We start from the raw sequence: 18,331 nt of genomic DNA on the forward strand, positions 1-18,331 counted from the left end.
TCAAATGTAAAATAATGTCAGTTGAACAACCTATGACTCAACAGTCAACCAAGTCATCCTGGATCCACATCAAATGGACTGAGGCCAAAACCTAAAATTGGCACGCGTCCCTGTCCCTCTTCTTCATATATTTTCACTGAAGCAGAGCCCAGAATGTAACACATTGGTTAATGCTCCATAATAAACTGGTCCGCATGTAAATGTATTATTTTTGTTGACAAAAGAGCCTGAAAGTCTATGCCAAGAGTAAAGACACATTGTGCAATGGTTCATACGGACTGGCAAGGAAGTGTAGTCTATGCCCTGAAAAATGTACCGTCCTGATGTCCTATTGGTATTGGTTCTACTTTTAAATTGCTTTCTTTAATTTCTGTAGAAAGAATTAATGAAGAAAAATTCCTTTCTGCTTCACTTGCCTTACTTCCGTTTTTCCCTTCTTAGAAAAGTTCAGGTTTTGTTTCTAATTCATTTGTGTTTGTTGTTTGTTCCTTCAGCAAAGCAGAAAATAATTATGCAGTGCCATTAAAAGCACAAGCTGTGGTGAATAGCACTGTGTATACGCACTCATAAAACTGGTGTCAGGATTACTGTTAAAGGGTTATAGTGGCACCAAAAGTCTTGTTTTTTTCCTAAAATAGCACAAATGAACTTTCTAATGACCAGTCCAAATGTATTTAGAGCTTTATGAATCAATTGATACTATGCAAGTATTATCTTTCAGCTTTTAAAATATTTGGTCTGTGACTCTTGAAGCTCGGTTCAGCCTTTTGCTGCATTTCATACAGTGCCATTAATATTTTTCCATGTACGTTACAGTCAGCTTTCCAGATGTCTTGCCTTTTTTCCTAGCAACATCATTTTGGCAGCTTGTGACTACAGCCCTGTGATTGACAGAAGTGCTCACATTAAGAAAACTTGAGCAACTTATACATAGCTCATATGAGGTCATTAATGGAACAAGCCCTGCTCAATATTTTCAGTTCAATTCCTCTGGAGTAAAATACTTTTCAGAGATATCTTGAGTGAAATACTTTTCAGATATATTGTGACTTTGTAGGATAAGGTAAAACGTGACAGAGTCAAGCTCCTTGGTCTGGTCTAAAAACAAAATATCTCCGGGCAAGAGTCCTGTCTTGTTGAATTCTGTGTACCGGCAATGAAATTAGTATGTTAAAGGACGTCTGTTAAGATAATAGTTCTTTGACGGATACACTTTTTGGTTTCTTTGCAAGGTTTGGTGTTCTAATATTGAAAAACTGAACTGCTTCCAAGGAAGTGTCACAGGGGTAAAACGCCTCTCTGTGGCTGGTGAGATCGGAAACAGAGCTCCCTGCATTCGGAGATCAAGTGGATTAGAAATAATTTCATATTGTGTTTAAAATCAGAATACATTTTTATAAAGCAAATTCCGAGTAGGTTTTTGAGCTTTCTTCTACTTGCTGCATATTAGTCCTGCAGTCTTTCTACGTGCAGTCCCCTTCTGCAGAGACACCTGCTTGCACCTTACTTTCTAAACATAGTGCGTGTACGTATGCGTATAAAGCTGGGTGTTTCTGCAAGACAGAATCCCTGAAAACAAAGTTTTCAGATGATCTACAACCATCTATAAAACTATACGAAGATGTAATGCATATTTTGTTATCCAGCTAAGCATAAAGAATTAGGATGACGCGTTAGGATTTGATTCCATATTCCTATGTAAAGGTTTTATTTAAATCTAAAGCTACGGGCTTCTGTCTTACTATTTTTTACTGCCTCTTTATTTAAGGAAGTAATGAAAGAACAATGAAAGTAATAAAAACAAAATATATAAACACTTCTGGAAAATATGTATAAATTCATTCATATAGAAATTAAGTTCTACCCTTGGAGGCAGGACGTCTTGGCTGCTTTACTGGTGCACAGTAATAAATGTAAAAGTTTTGAACGTGTAATTTAATTATCATATTCTGGTCATAAATACTTTAAGGCTACAGTACATTTGAAATCCCGTGAGCTCTAGCTAAGGTTGCAGCTGCAACATCAATTACCATTTATCCATTCCAAGAAAGCTTTGCCTGTGCCCTTGAAACCTTTACGTTCTGGAGAGTATCCAAAAAAAAAAAAAAAATCACGTCACTCACTTGCGTTAGTGTTTCTTTCTCACTCCTGTGTGAGCTCTAAAATGGTAGCAGACGCCATTTCGGAGCGAGGAGACGCGATGGCTTTGGTGCAAGTGGCTGTGCCGGGCGCCCCAGCAGCGTGCCCCTCGCGGGGCCCCGCTGAGCACCCCGCTGAGCACCTGGCAGGGGCGCGCTGATGAGGGGCAGCACCGAGCCACCTGCGGGGGGATCGTTGTCCCCAGACCAGAGGAAATATCATAGGGTCGTTACAGAGATTAAACAGCCTGGTGCCCATCGGGAGGCTGTACCGTCTGACTGTTTGCTTTATTTCCCTTGTGCTATATCAGGAATCTGCACAAAAGATCTTCTGTTAATATGCAATTGGTATTTGCCTCTGCTCTTAGGGTTGCTCTTTATTTAAGTGCAGGTTATAGGAAACGGAGCGGGGATGCTTAGAGTGATGGTCCCTGCTGCCTCTGTGAAATGCTGGGAAACACAGGCTCCCCGAGAAGCCTCCTCTTAACAGCACGCTTCTGTCATTGAAGCTCTGCTAAATGCATATAAATTGATACGTCTAGTGGCTGAGTTTGTCAACTAGAGCGTGGTGGTGGGTTGTGTGTCACTTCTCCAGCAGCTGTCCTCTGCTGTGGTGCCAGCCGTGGGCATTGCCTGTGCCCCTGAGAGCTGCCAGGAGAGCTCCTGGGCCGCGAGACGTGCTTAAGACAGCACGGGAGAAGGTAGCGTCATTGTGTCGGCAGACTTTGCGCGTGCTGTTTTTTCTAATCAAACAAATACTATTTCTTCATGTATTTACTGCAAACAGAGTTTAGGTTTGCGAGTCAGGCTCTCTGCAAGACCTCTGGACTGTACAGAGATCGAAACGTCGGGTGGTTCAGTGTAGCCTTGCAGGAAGGGATCCCTTCGGGGTTTATGAGTAAAGCCACGCTTGCTACTTTGAAAGAAATCTTTCCTAGTGGATATATGGAAAGTCTTTCCCCAGTGAGACCTGAGTCCACTTTCTTGGTTGGAACTCGGTCTTGATACTTGGTTAATGTCCTTGTTAAGATGTATGAGAGTTGTTGGAAACAAGAGCAAAACCGTTTACAGTGTTTGAGGCGACTTTATACAAAGCAGTGGATCACGCAGTCTGTTTTAGCTGTATTACAGGGAATAGTGAAATGGATGCGGTTCTGTGAATGTAGAGGCTAATTGTAAGAGTTTGCTGCTTTAGGTACGTCTCATATCTTTCTTTTTTGTGAATTATAGTCCCAGTACTCCATTACGAGTTGGCTATAAAATGTACGTGGACGTAGCATGGAGGAGGCATGGTGATGCTCACCGGTTTGGTTTGGAAATAATGCAGCGAGCATTGCTCTGCAGCGAGCTCCAGCGTTCGGTCCTGAAGCAGGTTGGGACGCAGCCTTCTCTTCGACCAGTCTTTGTGTTGGTACAGTCTGGCAGTGGGTTGTGTCGCAGGCAGGTACACAAAAGCAGACCGTAAGTTCAGAATCTGTTTTCCTGGTTTATCAACTTGTGATACGGTTTTTATCTGAGTGAGTGATAAAGGAAATTGTGTTAATCATCTTGGCTTTCAAAGGGGCTATAAAACAGTAATGCTGGATGCTTTTATTCACAGACTTTGGGTAAATACTGTAATCTGTACTAGGTTTTGTAGGTTTTTAATTTATTATGGCATCATTGGCAATGTGCACTACTTCTACCAAAGCAGATCAGTTGCTTTTTTTTAATACAAAATGGGAAGGAAAGCTTACGAATATGAAGGTTCCGTATAAACGTTACTGGGAGAGTGATTTTTGTATGTACACATTCAGGTGGTCAATAGGAATGTGCGGATCAGCACACCGTGATGCCTTTGACTTGGAGGTAAAATGCAGTGAATTTAATATCCACGGACAGCGTTTGAGCTTTGTGCACACTCGGTGGTTGCCAGATGAAGCACAGGACGTATATCTAGGTAGAGACTGCAGACAGCCTGGAAGGAAGTCACTGGTTTTTACAAATTGATACCAATTTTCAGTCTCTAGACTTAAACGAGTAAGTTACGTGAGACAGAAGAGACCATTGTGACCTGTGGTGCTCTGGAGGGCTGTGGTGGGGAGTCTGTCCCTGCTTGGCCACAGAGACCTTTCGCTTGGCAGGGGAGTCTCTTAACCCCACTGTTTTGTGGAGGCTCTCCGGCCGATTGTGCAAGGGATGGCAATAGCAGCTGGTCGGTGTGGATGGGACCTCTGCCTTTTTTTCTTTTGCTCATGCAAGCTCTGTACAATCTAGTACTACGCCCTGGGAATTAGGAAATGGAAATCAGCAGCAGCGTGATATTTTCATAAGTGAAGTATTTATTATTAAAAAAAAAAGTTTAAAAAAATACATTTTTGAAATTATTTTCAATTGGCAAATAAGCTTTTCATAATGTGGACTGGTAGCGTCAATAGAGTTTAACAATTTTTTCTGCCTGCTCTGAAAACTATTTTCCTGCTTAAGAGGGTATCAAAAATAATTAGCAATTCTCTAGTTAATAAAGAAATAAGTAAGCAATTCAAGAAATGTAATCAGTTGGTGTGTGCAGCCGAATGTTTACATTGTTCTCATTGCTCGAAGATAAGAAAGAGGCCCGGATGGCAGTGACATTGAAAATTGTTTCTTTACTGTTATTTGGTGGTGCTACTTACTTATCCGTGTAACTTGCTATTAAGCATATGTTATTTAAATAAGAAGTTGACTTTTTCTGGAGAACCAAGACTTAGAGCACCCATTATTTTGTGGTCTGGATTTATTGTGTAGTGAATGCGACTCGTGTGTGAAGTATTAGATTAGGAGAAAGAACAAAACAGTCTTATTTGTACTGCTTTAAACTTAAATACATCAATCATTCAGCTGCTTTCTTCCATCCTTGACATATTTCATCCTTTTTTTTTCCTAATAGCTGACAATGGGACATGAATAAAATGTTCATAGAGGTTTTAGAGGCTTTAGGAGCCAGTTGCAGGTGTTCTGGTTTTGCAATTTACAATAGCACCAGGCAGTAGCTTAGCCGTCTGTGTCTCAAAAAACCTCGTATTATCTGTTTCCTCTCAGCTTCTCTTCAGGGTAGGGTTGTTGGGGGAGTTGTTTGGTGTTTTTTTGTTTTTTGTTTTTTTTTTGAAGGTGAAAACTGCTGAGCTGACAGCTGCTGCTTTGCCTAGCAGCCCCGCAGGTTTCCTGAGATGTTCCTTCTCCTGTTGTGTACCTTACGGCTGCTTCCCTTAAATGCATTGGGTCTTTAAACTGCTAACCAAGTGCCTTTCTCGTTGCATGTGCGTAACGCGCCATTGGCGATAACTTCATCGCCTCTTTAAAAAAGAACGTGCCCTGTGCAGTTGGCCACCGCCGTCCGTGCTGCCCTGTCTCGGAGGTGAGGGTACGCGCCCAGACTCGGCTGTGTCCGGAGGGGCTGAAAAGGGTGCCAGGAGGGAGCTCGTGATGAGGCCGCTGCCTCGTGGTGCGGTGCCCGTGCTTGTGGCGCTGCTGCACGCGCGTGCTGGTGCTGGCGGTGCCGCCGTGCCCTGCGCCTCTGCTGCTGCCGACACACAGCCATAGGTTCAGGGCAGAATGTGGTGAAGGGGATGGTCCAAAGCTTTCCTTCACTAGTAGAGGGTCGTAAACTGTTGACTGTACGTGATTCACCATTTTAGTTTTGGAAGCATTCGTTTCCTCACTGTCTCACTAGAGATTGTTTGTTTGTTTAATAACGTACAGTAGCAGGAAGGTGGCATGTTTTTTAAAATGGTATAACAGAGTTTTAGCATGTTTAACATGTATAGGAGTGTATATTCTGTGTGGTACCAGGGAGATTTTATATTCACAGTGAAGACAGAAGAAGGCAGAAATGGGGGAAAAAAGCAAATGTTTTCGCCACTAATGAACAACTGCACTGAAGGAAGGTTTCTTCAGAAGACCGGTAGCTTTCTGCCGCGTCTTTCTGCTCAAGCTTTTCCTGTTAATTACGGGGCTGTCAGTTCCATGATCGCCCGTATCTGGTGTCCCGGCTCTGATAACCGTGCCAGGAGATTGTTGTTGTTTGCATTCCTGACCCGCTCCCCTGCTGCTCCTGCCAGCGCTGCGCCCACCTGCCCGCAGGGAGCCCCGGGGAACGCCGCCGCGCCGCCCCGGCACGCTGAAACCAGTGCCCGTCGGTGGAAGGGGAGCTGCTGAAACAAAAATCTCACGCTGCCGTTAACTTTACCACACCCGTCTTTAATAAAGTTTGAACCTTGAGCCGGGTTTGAAACTCTGTGGTGAATGATTAACAGAGAAATGGCCTTAGTTAAACAACGTGATTTCTGCAGGGCTAGTTTATGTAGCTGCATCTTCTGCTCTTCGCGTCTTCTCATTTTCCCTCCATGCGTCTCCTTGATGGGAAACAATCAACAAATGCATCTATGCAAACAAATAAAACTAGCTTAGGTATAAGTAATTTCTGAAAGTACACGAGAGCGGAGCTCAGTACCCTTAATTAACGAACACCTTGCCTCCCAAAATAGAATTTAAAGCTTTTATGAATTTGGAACCATTAAAATTTGGAAAGTTTTTCCTCTCTCATGTGGGCTTGTTTATTTTTTCTTTTATTTAGTTAAGAATGGTAGTTTATTAGGCTTTTGTTGAGTCTTAAAGCATTTCTGCAAATAACAAAAAGACAACTTACTAGTTATTATATTATCTTAGGATGGAATTTCTCCCACGTCTTGGGCAGAGACACACAACCACTTCAGAAGTAGTTATTTGTCTTTTACTATTTCATCCTATAACTTCGCATGTAAAAGACTGCTATTAAACCTCAAAGCAGTTTGTTTTAGGTACGGGGCTATTTTGGTTAGTAAGTGTTCACTTCGGCTGGTGATCTGATCTGTAAAGCTCTCGCACGAGTCCTTAGCGCCGTGATCCACCCTGTTCGCCATGCTTCAGGCAAGCAAAGTTCTGTTTTGCACAACCAAGGGACAGTCGGTGTCTGGCAGATTTCCACACCATGAGTAAATACTGGCCTTATCTGATAGTGCCAAGCTTGAAAAGATATGCCAGGAGCCCAGATTTGATTGCTGGCTACTGCTTTATTAATCAATGTGTAATAATTTATTTTTAGTTTTGTTGTATCATCTGTTTCCTTTATCACATTACATTTTCTATGATACTTGTACAAAAAATGAGCCCTATTAAAGGTGATTGAAAAAATTCAGTAGAATATGTTTGGCACTACCGTAGTTTCTATTACAGTTGATAAATGTTTTCTTAAAAATGCTTTTGCCATAAATTCACAAGGTATAAAGAGTTTAACATTTGTGTCTAAATTAGTTGTCTTCAAAAACTACATGTGGAAAGATGCTCAGGCTGTCCATTAAGAAGGCAGGGAACATGTCAACTGCCTGTTATGAGAAACTTTGTTTTGTATTAGTCCAATACCAGCACGCACACAGCTTAGTAATAAGCAGAAATAGATTTGAGTCCTCAACTTCCTTACCCGTGAGGTTTCTTTTCCTGCAGACCTGTGACCAGTAGCTTCTAGCCAATTTCCTCCTCTGAGGAGCAGGGCCTTCAAACGGCTGCTTCCATCGTTACGTTACTCATTCCTAGAGTGCTTCTGTACTGAGGAAAGCGGGCGTGCTGAGTAAAAATTAGGATGGGTGTGTAATTAAATGTGTGTGTTTGTAAGGACATCAAATAAACGTAACCGGGATGAATTACATTCTGCCATTACTTGAATGTTGAATGCTTGATTGTGCAACCTAAATATTTTATTATAGTTTTCTATTCTTTAAGAAAAGCCAAATTTAATCAGATGACATAGAAAAGCCATCATGTGGGTCATAAACAGGATTATAATCTGTTGATGAGGTCACTTGAGTTGACAGACTACCTAATGATGGCGATGATAGTTGTTGGCATCCTTGTAGAGTAATATAGTAGAGGAAGTGTTGCTGCAATTCACAAATACTTTCTGAAAGCAAAGGACTTGTGACAGATCTGAGTTCTCCCAGTTCTGGGAAGAGCTGTTACTTCCTGGGTGGGCGTTTTTCTTCCCTTTTTCCTCAAGGTTAACTGCTCCTACCTCATTCCCACTGCCAGTCTTCCTTACTGAAGCCTTCACTCCACCCCTTCTTGCAGCCTTAATCCTCATTTAGCCCCATTTCTGTCCATCAGCCTCTGTACCAGTTATTCCAGCACGTCCTGGCTGCTGCTGTGTTTCCGACCAGGTTTTGCTCTCCCCCTCTGCTCTGGCTTAGATTCAGCCCACCTGCCCCCCGGTACGCCTCAGACCCTTTGGTTTGGTTGGGTTTTGGTGGGTTCGCTTTCTTTCCTGAAGCAATTTTCACTTTTCCCTGCCATCTGGTTCTGCGTCCATCAAAGCACGAACTCTGTAGATGTGCTTGTTCTGGTTTGGCTTTTCATCCCTCTGTGTTTGGGTGGTTGGATTCCTGCTGCTTGCTCCTGCTTCACCGCCGGGCTCCTGCCCGGTGCGCACACCGCAGCCGAGGTGCCGCAGTCGGCAAGGCGCTGCGAGGCTGTTTGGGGCATCGAAGTGTTGGAGTGGTTTAATTTGGGCTGGAATTCTTATTTTTTGTGAATGTTTGAGAGACTTTTTTTTTTTTAATGTGTGACCAAATGTATTCAGGTTTCCTTGGGGAGAGGAAAAGGCATTTTCTATTTACAAGGCAGCCCACACTGAAATTTTAAGTCCACGCTAGGGAACGTGTTTCTGAGTAAAGGCACCAACAACATAAAGTAAATGTGGCCAGAACCCTATTGGAGAAAATTCTAAAATCACTTTTAAGTTAAGCATACAATATAGAAATTTCAGTTACGAGTTTGACAGTTTTGTGAAAACAAACTCAACAAAATGGGCCTCATAGTCCATAAGGTGTTAAGATGTTGTGGCAGCCCGAAACAAGAAAGGTGTCAGGCTTTGTCTGTATTGCTGGCTTGTGCTGAATAAGATTAGCCTCTGAACCTTGGCAGAACCGTTGTTGGTTCAGCCCTTACGATCAGAAGCAGCGCGAAGGTGATTATGACGGACTGTTTATTGTTGTAACGATGATTTTTTGTTAAAGAACTAACCCTTCATTTGGAGATGGCCTGTGTGTTTATATAGGAAAACCAGATCCTGAAATTAAGAATATATATTATTTTCCTAATATGCTGGGCTGAAAGGATCATTTATTACTATATATATATAAATATGTCTTAATTTGCACAGTTTCTTATGTAGAGTGTCCTGGTAGAAAACCAGTGGAAAGGAAGCTCTTGTAGGACTTAAAGCAGACTATAGGGAGTGTAACCCTAATGAAAACAGTATGGAATAAGAGTGTACTTTAAGAGTCAATTTTATAGACTAGGATCACGGCGCAGGAAACTTGGCTTCAGAGATGGGTAAGGGAAGTAATCTTGACGTAGTCAAACAGGCAGTAAAAAAAATCCTTACAGCTTTACTTACGCATTACAAAAATCAGTGGTTAACTATTTCCAAGTCTAGTGAAGTTTGTGTGGAGAGCTGTATTTGCAGATAAGGGCAATCCATTTCTTGCTGTTACGAATATTATATTTGCTGGTATTCCACAGATCTTCAGTATAAGTATTTTGACACCTTTTTTTCTAGCCCTGGAATAAGATCAGATGTAAGTTCTTCTCCATCCACAACCTCAGCAACTACGGGACCACCTCCCAAGCTTTGTCTTGTTTGCTCTGATGAGGCCTCTGGGTGTCATTACGGTGTTCTTACTTGTGGCAGCTGCAAAGTGTTCTTCAAAAGAGCTGTGGAAGGTAAGACATGTTTTGATTATATGATCTATGATAAGTGATATGATCAATTTCCTGTTTAAAAATATAAAATCCAATTACATATTAGAGTGGCCAAAACCAGGCTAGTTAATCTTACTGGAATCTTTGTTGTTGTTAGACTCCTACTGGAAAACCCCATCCATTATATCACTGTCCTTTTCATAGTAAGTAACATTGATAATGGTGTGATTATCTGAAGCATAGATTCTATTTACATCTAGAAAATGCTCCCATTCACTCCCAGTGTAAAAGGATGTATTGTTATCTTAGCTTTTTGTTTGTTTCCTTTCTTTCACTGTCGATTTTGTTTATTTGTCCTATTTACACACAGATACATGTCTGTGCATTAAATTCGTAAAGTTTTTGATTTCGAGTTTCGTATTAGCTGATTTTGTTTATAATGCTGTATGTGAAATTTGATCTCTCTCCTAAGCAAAGTTATGATAGGAAAAACTGTAGAACTGTCACCGATACTGATTGTTACATACATGTCCATGTGTGATACATACAGAGGTAACTAACAGAAACGTGTGTGGTTTTCGATTTCTCTGTAACCACAGGCAGAAAATAGAGGTGATGGAAAACTAAATGCGAGTCTGTAGTGGTATAGCAGAATAAATAATCTGTGACTGTTGGACTGTGTACGTAGACATTAGGTAACGAACTAGGTTGTACCTCAGTGCCTGACTCTTCACTTCAGTATCAGAGAGAGAAGGAAAAATTGCAGACTGTATTCTCAGTCTCTCTGAAAAGATAGCAATTCCTGTATGGTAAAGTTATGTAACTCTCAGTTGCAACCTCTTACAGGGTTTCCTGTCTCGTGCCTTTTTCATGCAGTCATTAGCTGGATATTTTGAAGTGACTCAGACTACCATTTTTTGCTAACATTTTTGCAAGTTTGATTTCACTTGAGAAGAGTGCGGGCTGTGTTTGACAAAGATGCATTGGCATTCAGTCCTGCAGAAGAAGTATTTCTCCGAGTTCCCAACTCATCCAAAGCAATAGAGAACGTAATGATGCAATAGGAAACTGCAGGGAAATGCAGAGCCTCTCTCAGAGGGATCAGAGAAGTCAAGTTCGTGTGGCGGTTTTGCTGCTCATCATGGGAAGGGATGTCGGTTCTGTGGCAAGCTGGAGCTGTTTCCCAAGTGTAATGAGACCATACTAGCTGGAGTACAAAGCACGGAGCTGTCTTTGAAATTCAGAGCTGCTTTGGCTGTCCTTGACTCTCAGCTAGTCCTGTCTGGAGTTGTGCTCCCATCTGCAGCCAGGCTCCAAATCTGTAACTTGGACTAAAATAAGGTCACTGGATATCTGCCAGAAGAAGTATTATGTGGCAGCTGACTATATGTCATAGTGACAGTCTTGCCTGTTCTGGAGCTTAAACAGGTTATGGCAGTATTGATACATGAAGAAATCAGTTCAGTAATTTATTTGATTGCTGATGTGACCTTGTCATGTCTTGTATCAGCTGTATTACTGTTAAATGTCTAAAGCAGGGTTGTAGTGGTAAAATTGCAATTCCTCAAGGTTTACCTTCACTTTCATTTTTTTATTGTTCCACAGATTATCCCAACCTTAATACATAAGATTAGACATGGATGTTTTCAGGAACTCTTTCAGGATATATGAGTTTTAATATTCGCTTTAAGGAGCAAATGCATATATATATATTTTTAATAGGCATTTTTCTTATAAAGAATATATGCAGAAAGAGTGTCTGCCGTTAACGTCTACCAGGCATCTGTTAGTGTACAGATCAAGCAAACTCTGTGCATTGGTATCGAGCCTTTAGCCTGAAAACCTTTCTTCTCGCCTTTGTCTGCACACCTGTATGCTGTGATGGGAATAGTTACAGAAACAAAGTATCAGTATCTAGAAAATCAATATAAAGTGTATGTCTTGGACCATACAGTAGAATTAGAGGAAAAAAGGAAGGGTGAAGATGGGACAACTAGTGTATATTTATACCAGGCCTTCACACAAACAGGGATCGTTTCTTCAGGAAGCCAGCATAGCAAAAGCTATCTTGTTCTGGCTCTTTCGTGGTGCTTCAGAGCCCTCATGCTTCAGTTTCTCCAGTCCCAGAATCAACCCTCTCCGCCTCCCAGTGTGCTACCCACACCCTCCTGCCAACCCAAATCTTCATCTCTCCTTCCCGCCTCCGTTCCTTCGTCTTGCTTCAGATCCTCACACCTTCCCTCTGCTCAGATTCCCTCCGACACCTCTGCCTCCTGTTGTGCTCCAGATTGTGCTGCTTCTTCAGCCTTTTTAATTCCCAGCCTGTTCCCAAGAATCTTCCAGTCTTCCTGTTTTCACAGCCTTTTGGAGCCCAAGGGCATACTTGTGCTAGGGGCAGTACAACACTGAACAGTGGAGTTGTCAGGGCTCTCTGTAAAATGCTCATATCTGCAGCAAATTCCCTTGGAAGGATCTCAGTTTGCTCACCACCTTTTTTTTTTTACTGATGTATTTTGTTAAGTATCTTTGCCTGTTTTTTAAGCATCAAAAATTACTGAAATGCATCCTTTTGTATAACTGGCATGTCTTTTGGGCAGCATTCAGACTAATTGAAGCAGAAGGTGAAATCGGCTTCTCGTTTTTCACAAAATGTTCATGTGGAAAGAAAGCTTTAATATAATGTAACGCAAAGAAATAAAGTAGCTTTCATCTGAAAAAAGGCAATAATGGCTAAGTAGTAAAAAAAAAAAAATACTTTTATGGAGACGAAGCTCTTTGTTAGAAAAAAAAATGGGATGGCTTAGGAAAATCTACACATGAAGGAACATTATTTGTCATGTGAAATTGTGATCTCAGTTGAACACCTTTGAGACATGAAGTTATACTCTACAAGAGTACAAATATTCGTTGGTCTGCAGTTCGTGTGTGTGCATGCTTATGCATATATGTATTGTATATCAGTATGCCAGCAATGGTAAGCAGAACCATGAATTGTGTCTATTTACTAACTTATTGTAGAACACAAAGATTATACAAGGCTTAGTAAGACTTCATCTTTTTGCTTAAATGAAAAAAAAAAATAGGGGTGTTCATGCAGAAAAATATTTAGGGCTTCCTTGGAAAATCAAGAAATTTGAAACACTTCTCAGAGGTTTGACTAAAGCCATAGGAATTGATTCTTGTGAACCCGTAATTTTCACAGCTGATTTGAAGCAAGTTCTTTAATCAAGCTCTTTTTCTGTGAGAAGACTCTTAGGCTTTGTTGTTAATAACTCAGTATTTGGAAGATATGTTTGTTCTTCTCACTGTTATACTATGAGGACTTAGAAATACAGTGTAAAAGCCTAGGTTGCATCTTTGTCCCACTAAAGAAACATCTGTTTCTTGACCCCAACTGGGAGAAGGATGTATCTTTTAGTAACACCTTTTTCTAAAGAAAGTTATTGTTACTAAGGTAACAATACTTAGTTAGTTACTTAGTAACTAACTTAGTTACTAAGGATGAAGAAAAGGCTGAGGTGCTTAATGCCGCCTTTGCCTCAGTCTTTAGCGGCAATACCAGTTGTTCTCTGGATACCCAGTGCCCTGAGCTGGCGGAAGGGGATGGGGAGCAGGATGTGGCCTTTGCTATTCATGAGGAAATGGTTGGCGACCTGCTAAGGAGCTTGGATGTGCGCAAGTCGATGGGGCCGGATGGGATGCACCCGAGGGTACTGAAAGAACTGGCGGAGGAGCTGGCCGAGCCGCTTTCCATCATTTATCGGCAGTCCTGGCTATCGGGGGAGGTCCCAGTTGACTGGCGGCTAGCCAATGTGACGCCCATCTATAAGAAGGGCCGGAGGGCAGACCCGGGGAACTATAGGCCTGTCAGTTTGACCTCAGTGCCAGGAAAGCTCATGGAGCAGATTATCTTGAGGGTCATCACGCGGCACTTGCAGGGCGAGCAGGCGATCAGGCCCAGTCAGCATGGGTTTATGAAAGGCAGGTCCTGCTTGACGAACCTGATCTCCTTCTATGACAAAGTGACGCGCTTGGTGGATGAGGGAAGGGCTGTGGATGTGGTTTACCTTGACCTCAGTAAGGCTTTTGACACCGTTCCCCACAACATTCTCCTCAAGAAACTGGCTGCTCGGGGCTTGGACTGGCGTACGCTTCGCTGGGTTAGAAACTGGCTGGATAGCCGGGCCCAGAGAGTTGTGGTGAATGGAGTCAAATCTGGTTGGAGGCTGGTCACAAGTGGTGTCCCCCAGGGCTCGGTACTGGGGCCGGTCCTCTTTAATATCTTTATCGATGATCTGGATGAGGGCGTCCAGTGCACCCTCAGTAAGTTTGCAGATGACACCAAGCTAAGTGCGTGTGTCGATCTGCTCGAGGGCAGGAAGGCTCTGCAGGAGGATCTGGATAGGCTGGAGCGATGGGCTGAGGTCAACTGTATGAAGTTCAACAAGGCCAAGTGCCGGGTCCTGCACCTGGGGCGCAACAACCCCAAGCAGAGCTACAGGCTGGGAGATGAGTGGCTGGAAAGCTGCCTGGCCGAGAAGGACCTGGGAGTATTGGTTGATAGTCGGCTGAATATGAGCCAGCAGTGTGCTCAGGTGGCCAAGAAGGCCAACAGCATCCTGGCCTGTATAAGAAGCAGTGTGGCCAGCAGGTCTAGGGAGGTGATTGTCCCCCTGTACTCGGCTCTGGTGAGGCCACACCTCGAGTACTGTGTTCAGTTTTGGGCCCCTCGCTACAGGAAGGACATGGACGTGCTCGAGCGAGTCCAGAGAAGGGCGACCAAGCTGGTGAGGGGTCTGGAGAACAAGTCTTACGAGGAGCGGCTGAGGGAGCTGGGCTTGTTCAGCCTGGAAAAGAGGAGGCTCAGGGGCGACCTTATCGCTCTCTACAGTTACCTTAAAGGAAGCTGTAGTGAGGTGGGGGTTGGTCTGTTCTCCCACGTGCCTGGTGACAGGACGAGGGGGAATGGGCGAAAGTTGCGACAGGGGAGTTTTAGGTTGGATGTTAGGAAGTACTTCTTTACCGAAAGGGTTATTAAGCATTGGAACGGGCTGCCCAGGGAGGTGGTGGAGTCGCCATCCCTGGAGGTCTTTAAAAGACGTTTAGATGTACAGCTTAGTGATATGGTTTAGTGGAGTACTTAGTGTTAGGTCGGAGGTTGGACTCGATGATCTTGAGGTCTCTTCCAACCTAGAAGTCTGTGTCTGTGTCTGTGTCTGTGTCTGTGTTAGATTCTTATAAATAATTCAAATTCATAGGAATGCATATCATTCTTCTCTACTGTTGCCCCACTGTTAACAGCAAAGAAATATGCTCATTTTAATTTATGTATTTCAGCTTGCCGTATTTCTAGGATCAATTTCTTTCTGAATCTGAGAGTCCATAAAGATGTCAGTAAACTTAGTTTGTCCACTTCAGACTCTAAACAGGGAGGAAGGGAAGCTTCTTGACTTCTAAAATGATGAAAGCTATTTCTAGGTATCTGTAGGTATGTTGAAGTGTATACTTTCCAAATGAGTTTATGAATGTTATGTACATCTTGTGTGAAGTCATTTAGGGAAACTGTAAACATGCCATAGAAGCTTAGAGCTTTCTCATAGCTTGGAGACATGTAAGAGGAAAAAATAGCTTTAAAAATAGAATTTCTTAGTGGTAACAAATTGAAAATATGATTTTTTCCTAAATGTACTGGTATTGCTGTCTATTAGAAGTCTGTTAGATGTGTAGGTATTGGAAATCATATGGATACTGATCTTATTTTTGCAATAAATGAAGTACAGTAAGTAAAGATGTTGCATGGTCCCTATATCCTTAATGTTACAGAAAGAACGAGTGATTTCATCTACTATTCTATTTGTAGGGCTTGTGGTGATTTTCTTTGTTTTTGTGACTACAGGGCAGCACAACTATCTGTGTGCTGGAAGAAATGATTGTATTATTGACAAAATCCGGAGGAAAAACTGTCCAGCATGCCGCTACCGGAAATGTCTTCAAGCTGGCATGAACCTTGAAGGTAACTTCAGTGTTCAAATCCGTTTTTTATTTTTGAGTTCCGGACAATAAAGGTCATGCTGTTTCTGAAGCTAAAGTGTTTGAGAAGCACTTGAATATGTATAAAGTACTGCATTTTATGGTGTGCATGAGCTTTTTAATGAAACGTAATTTTTTTTATTGCTAAAATTTCTCCTGTGCTTTCCTATCCTTACTCAGTTGCTCTATCTCTCAGTATGTTCAGCAGAAGTGAGTCATGCACACAAAACCGGGTTATTTTTTATTCCTGTCAGCACACATATCTTGTTGCTTTTTCAGTGAATCTGAGACAGCAGAACTCTAACGGAGGTCTTGTAGGGAAGTGTCATGCCTGCCTATTCTTACTTAGGAAAGTGACTTGATGCTGAAAACCGCAAATGGGAGGGAATGCCCAGACGTGGATCTAAAATTGGAGCGGGACTTACATCCTCAAACTGAAGAAAAGGAAATTATATTTATTTATGCTGTGGATTCTTGTTCTTAAATGTCTGTCAGAATCTCTCCAGAGAAGATAGTATAATAAATAAATACAAATGTACTAGTACATACTTGTCCTCTGCTAAGTCCTGGATAGCTAATGAGAAACTGAAGCCACATCAACCAGAGATTTAGCAGCAGCTGTAAAAAGGCGTAAAATATTTTTATTGGTGTCAGCTACATTTTATGTTTGATATTTTTTCCTTGAGCTGTAGAGATTAATTTAGTATTTGCTAGCATAGTTATCAGGGTGATACTTGTATCACCAGAATTGTCAGATAAAATAAAAATGTCAAAAATGTGTATGTCAGATAGAAGTGTGAACAAGAGTTCTGGTTTTCGTGAAAATACCCAGCAATAAAATGTAAATGCTGAATTGTATTAGAGATGGATACCGATTAGTCTATGTTGGCACATCTTTACCGCCTCTTCTACTTCTCTCAGGCGATGAATCACCAATTTTTCTGCCCTGCAGGTGGCTCTGTGTGCCCCTGCCCTCAAGGCAAAGGAAAGAACCCAACAGAGTGTGAAAAGCTTCCCCTGGTATTGCTCACAAGTAAATCCCATCCTTCGGGGGAAGGAGACTGTGTTTACATACTGTTGTGATCTGTGTGCAGGAAGCGTGTATGTGGCTTAACAGCCAAAATCTGCAACGGTGGGCCCTGAAATAAATCTTAAAGGTACATGAGGTTGTCAGTGAGCGTCTTACTGGAGGTGGGTTTGGCTCAGCAGCCGCTGCCGGTGGGCTGAACCACGCGCTTTGGAGCTGACAGCGGGGTGGTCTGCTTACCGACCGCCGGTGCCGGTGTGGGAAGGAGGGAAGGTGCCTTGCTGCTGGGGCTGGCGTAGCAGGTAGCAAGTGAGGGCAACAGTACAGCAGAAAGGAAGCTCAGAATAGCCCAGAAAAGCACAATTTTTATTTCGAGGTAGAAAAAAATACATTTTAAGACTTTCTCCTCTCATTTTTCTCTTCATAGTTGTTTTCAAAATACATACGTTGTATTCATATATGTATCTATGTGAATAAAACACCTTATGCATATCGCTCTAATAGCAAGCCTTTCCATTCCTGCATAAATTGGTGAACTCTTTTTAAAGAAGGCTTCAGTGCAGCTGTCTAAGAAAGGTGCAAGTAGATGTTATTTGAGTTGATTTTCCTTGGTGAGAAAAGGCAAAATTGAATGACATATCAGATGCTTACCACTTCTCTGCGTGTAGTTTGGATCCCTTCCAACTGTAGTTTGCTTGCCTGAGTTTTGGCACAGAGAATCTTAGAGAGCAGTGACTTTTTGGAGGATGGATATTGTTATATGGGTTGTTGGAAAAGGACAAAAAAATTGCTTTCGTGGTGGAGAGAAAATGTTAGAACCCAAGGTAGTGTGAAGCAGCGAAAAAGAAAGAACGGTGGAAACAACAATAAATCAGGTATATCAGAACAGGTGGTGAATTGGTAGTGTAAAAGAACTGGTGGAAGAGAAAGCTGAAAGGCAGTGTGGAGTACAGAACAGACTGAAAAAAATCCTTTATTTTCACTATTTTAGGATTGTAGTTCAGGAATTACTGTTCCGTGTTTACTTGTTCCATGAATTTGTGCTATTGCGGTTTGAATATGTAGAGATTTTTAGTACCTGTAGCAAACTGTAGCAGTGAATTTCCCTGTTAAGTATTGGGTGGAAAAGTACCTTATTTAATAATAAAATACCACATGGTAATTTTTTAATTCTTGCGTCCTCTTATACTGAGACAGAAATGGATCCTTATACACCAAAAACATGTTATTTAATCGTTTTCTAATCTAATTTGCTTTATCAGTCATGGCTTTGACATTACTTATCTCCCTTTTTTGGATTTTTTTTGTTACGTATTTTTTTTGAGTTGGGGGGATTGGAAAAATGTGCAATTATCAGGCTGCAGGTACCAGAGATTTATACGGT

At 42.0% G+C, this 18,331-nt stretch overlaps 1 protein-coding gene across 4 annotated transcripts in view; it reads left to right on the plus strand.

Moving 5' to 3' along the window:
* NR3C1 (nuclear receptor subfamily 3 group C member 1) overlaps positions 1 to 18,331 on the plus strand; it is a 69,370-nt gene that overhangs the window by 31,112 nt on the left and 19,927 nt on the right. For all 4 annotated transcript variants that reach the window (XR_007708853.1, XM_035560685.2, XM_035560683.2 and 1 more), the window contains exons 3-4: positions 9,748 to 9,911; positions 15,787 to 15,903. Coding sequence is in view for 3 of the 4 variants with exons in the window: in XM_035560685.2 (XP_035416578.1) it covers positions 9,748 to 9,911; positions 15,787 to 15,903 (281 nt within the window). In the remaining variant the exon portion in view is untranslated. The remainder of the gene's footprint in view (positions 1 to 9,747; positions 9,912 to 15,786; positions 15,904 to 18,331) is intronic.

This window comes from Cygnus atratus, chromosome 14 (genome assembly GCF_013377495.2).
Source record: "Cygnus atratus isolate AKBS03 ecotype Queensland, Australia chromosome 14, CAtr_DNAZoo_HiC_assembly, whole genome shotgun sequence".
NCBI lineage: Eukaryota > Metazoa > Chordata > Aves > Anseriformes > Anatidae > Cygnus > Cygnus atratus.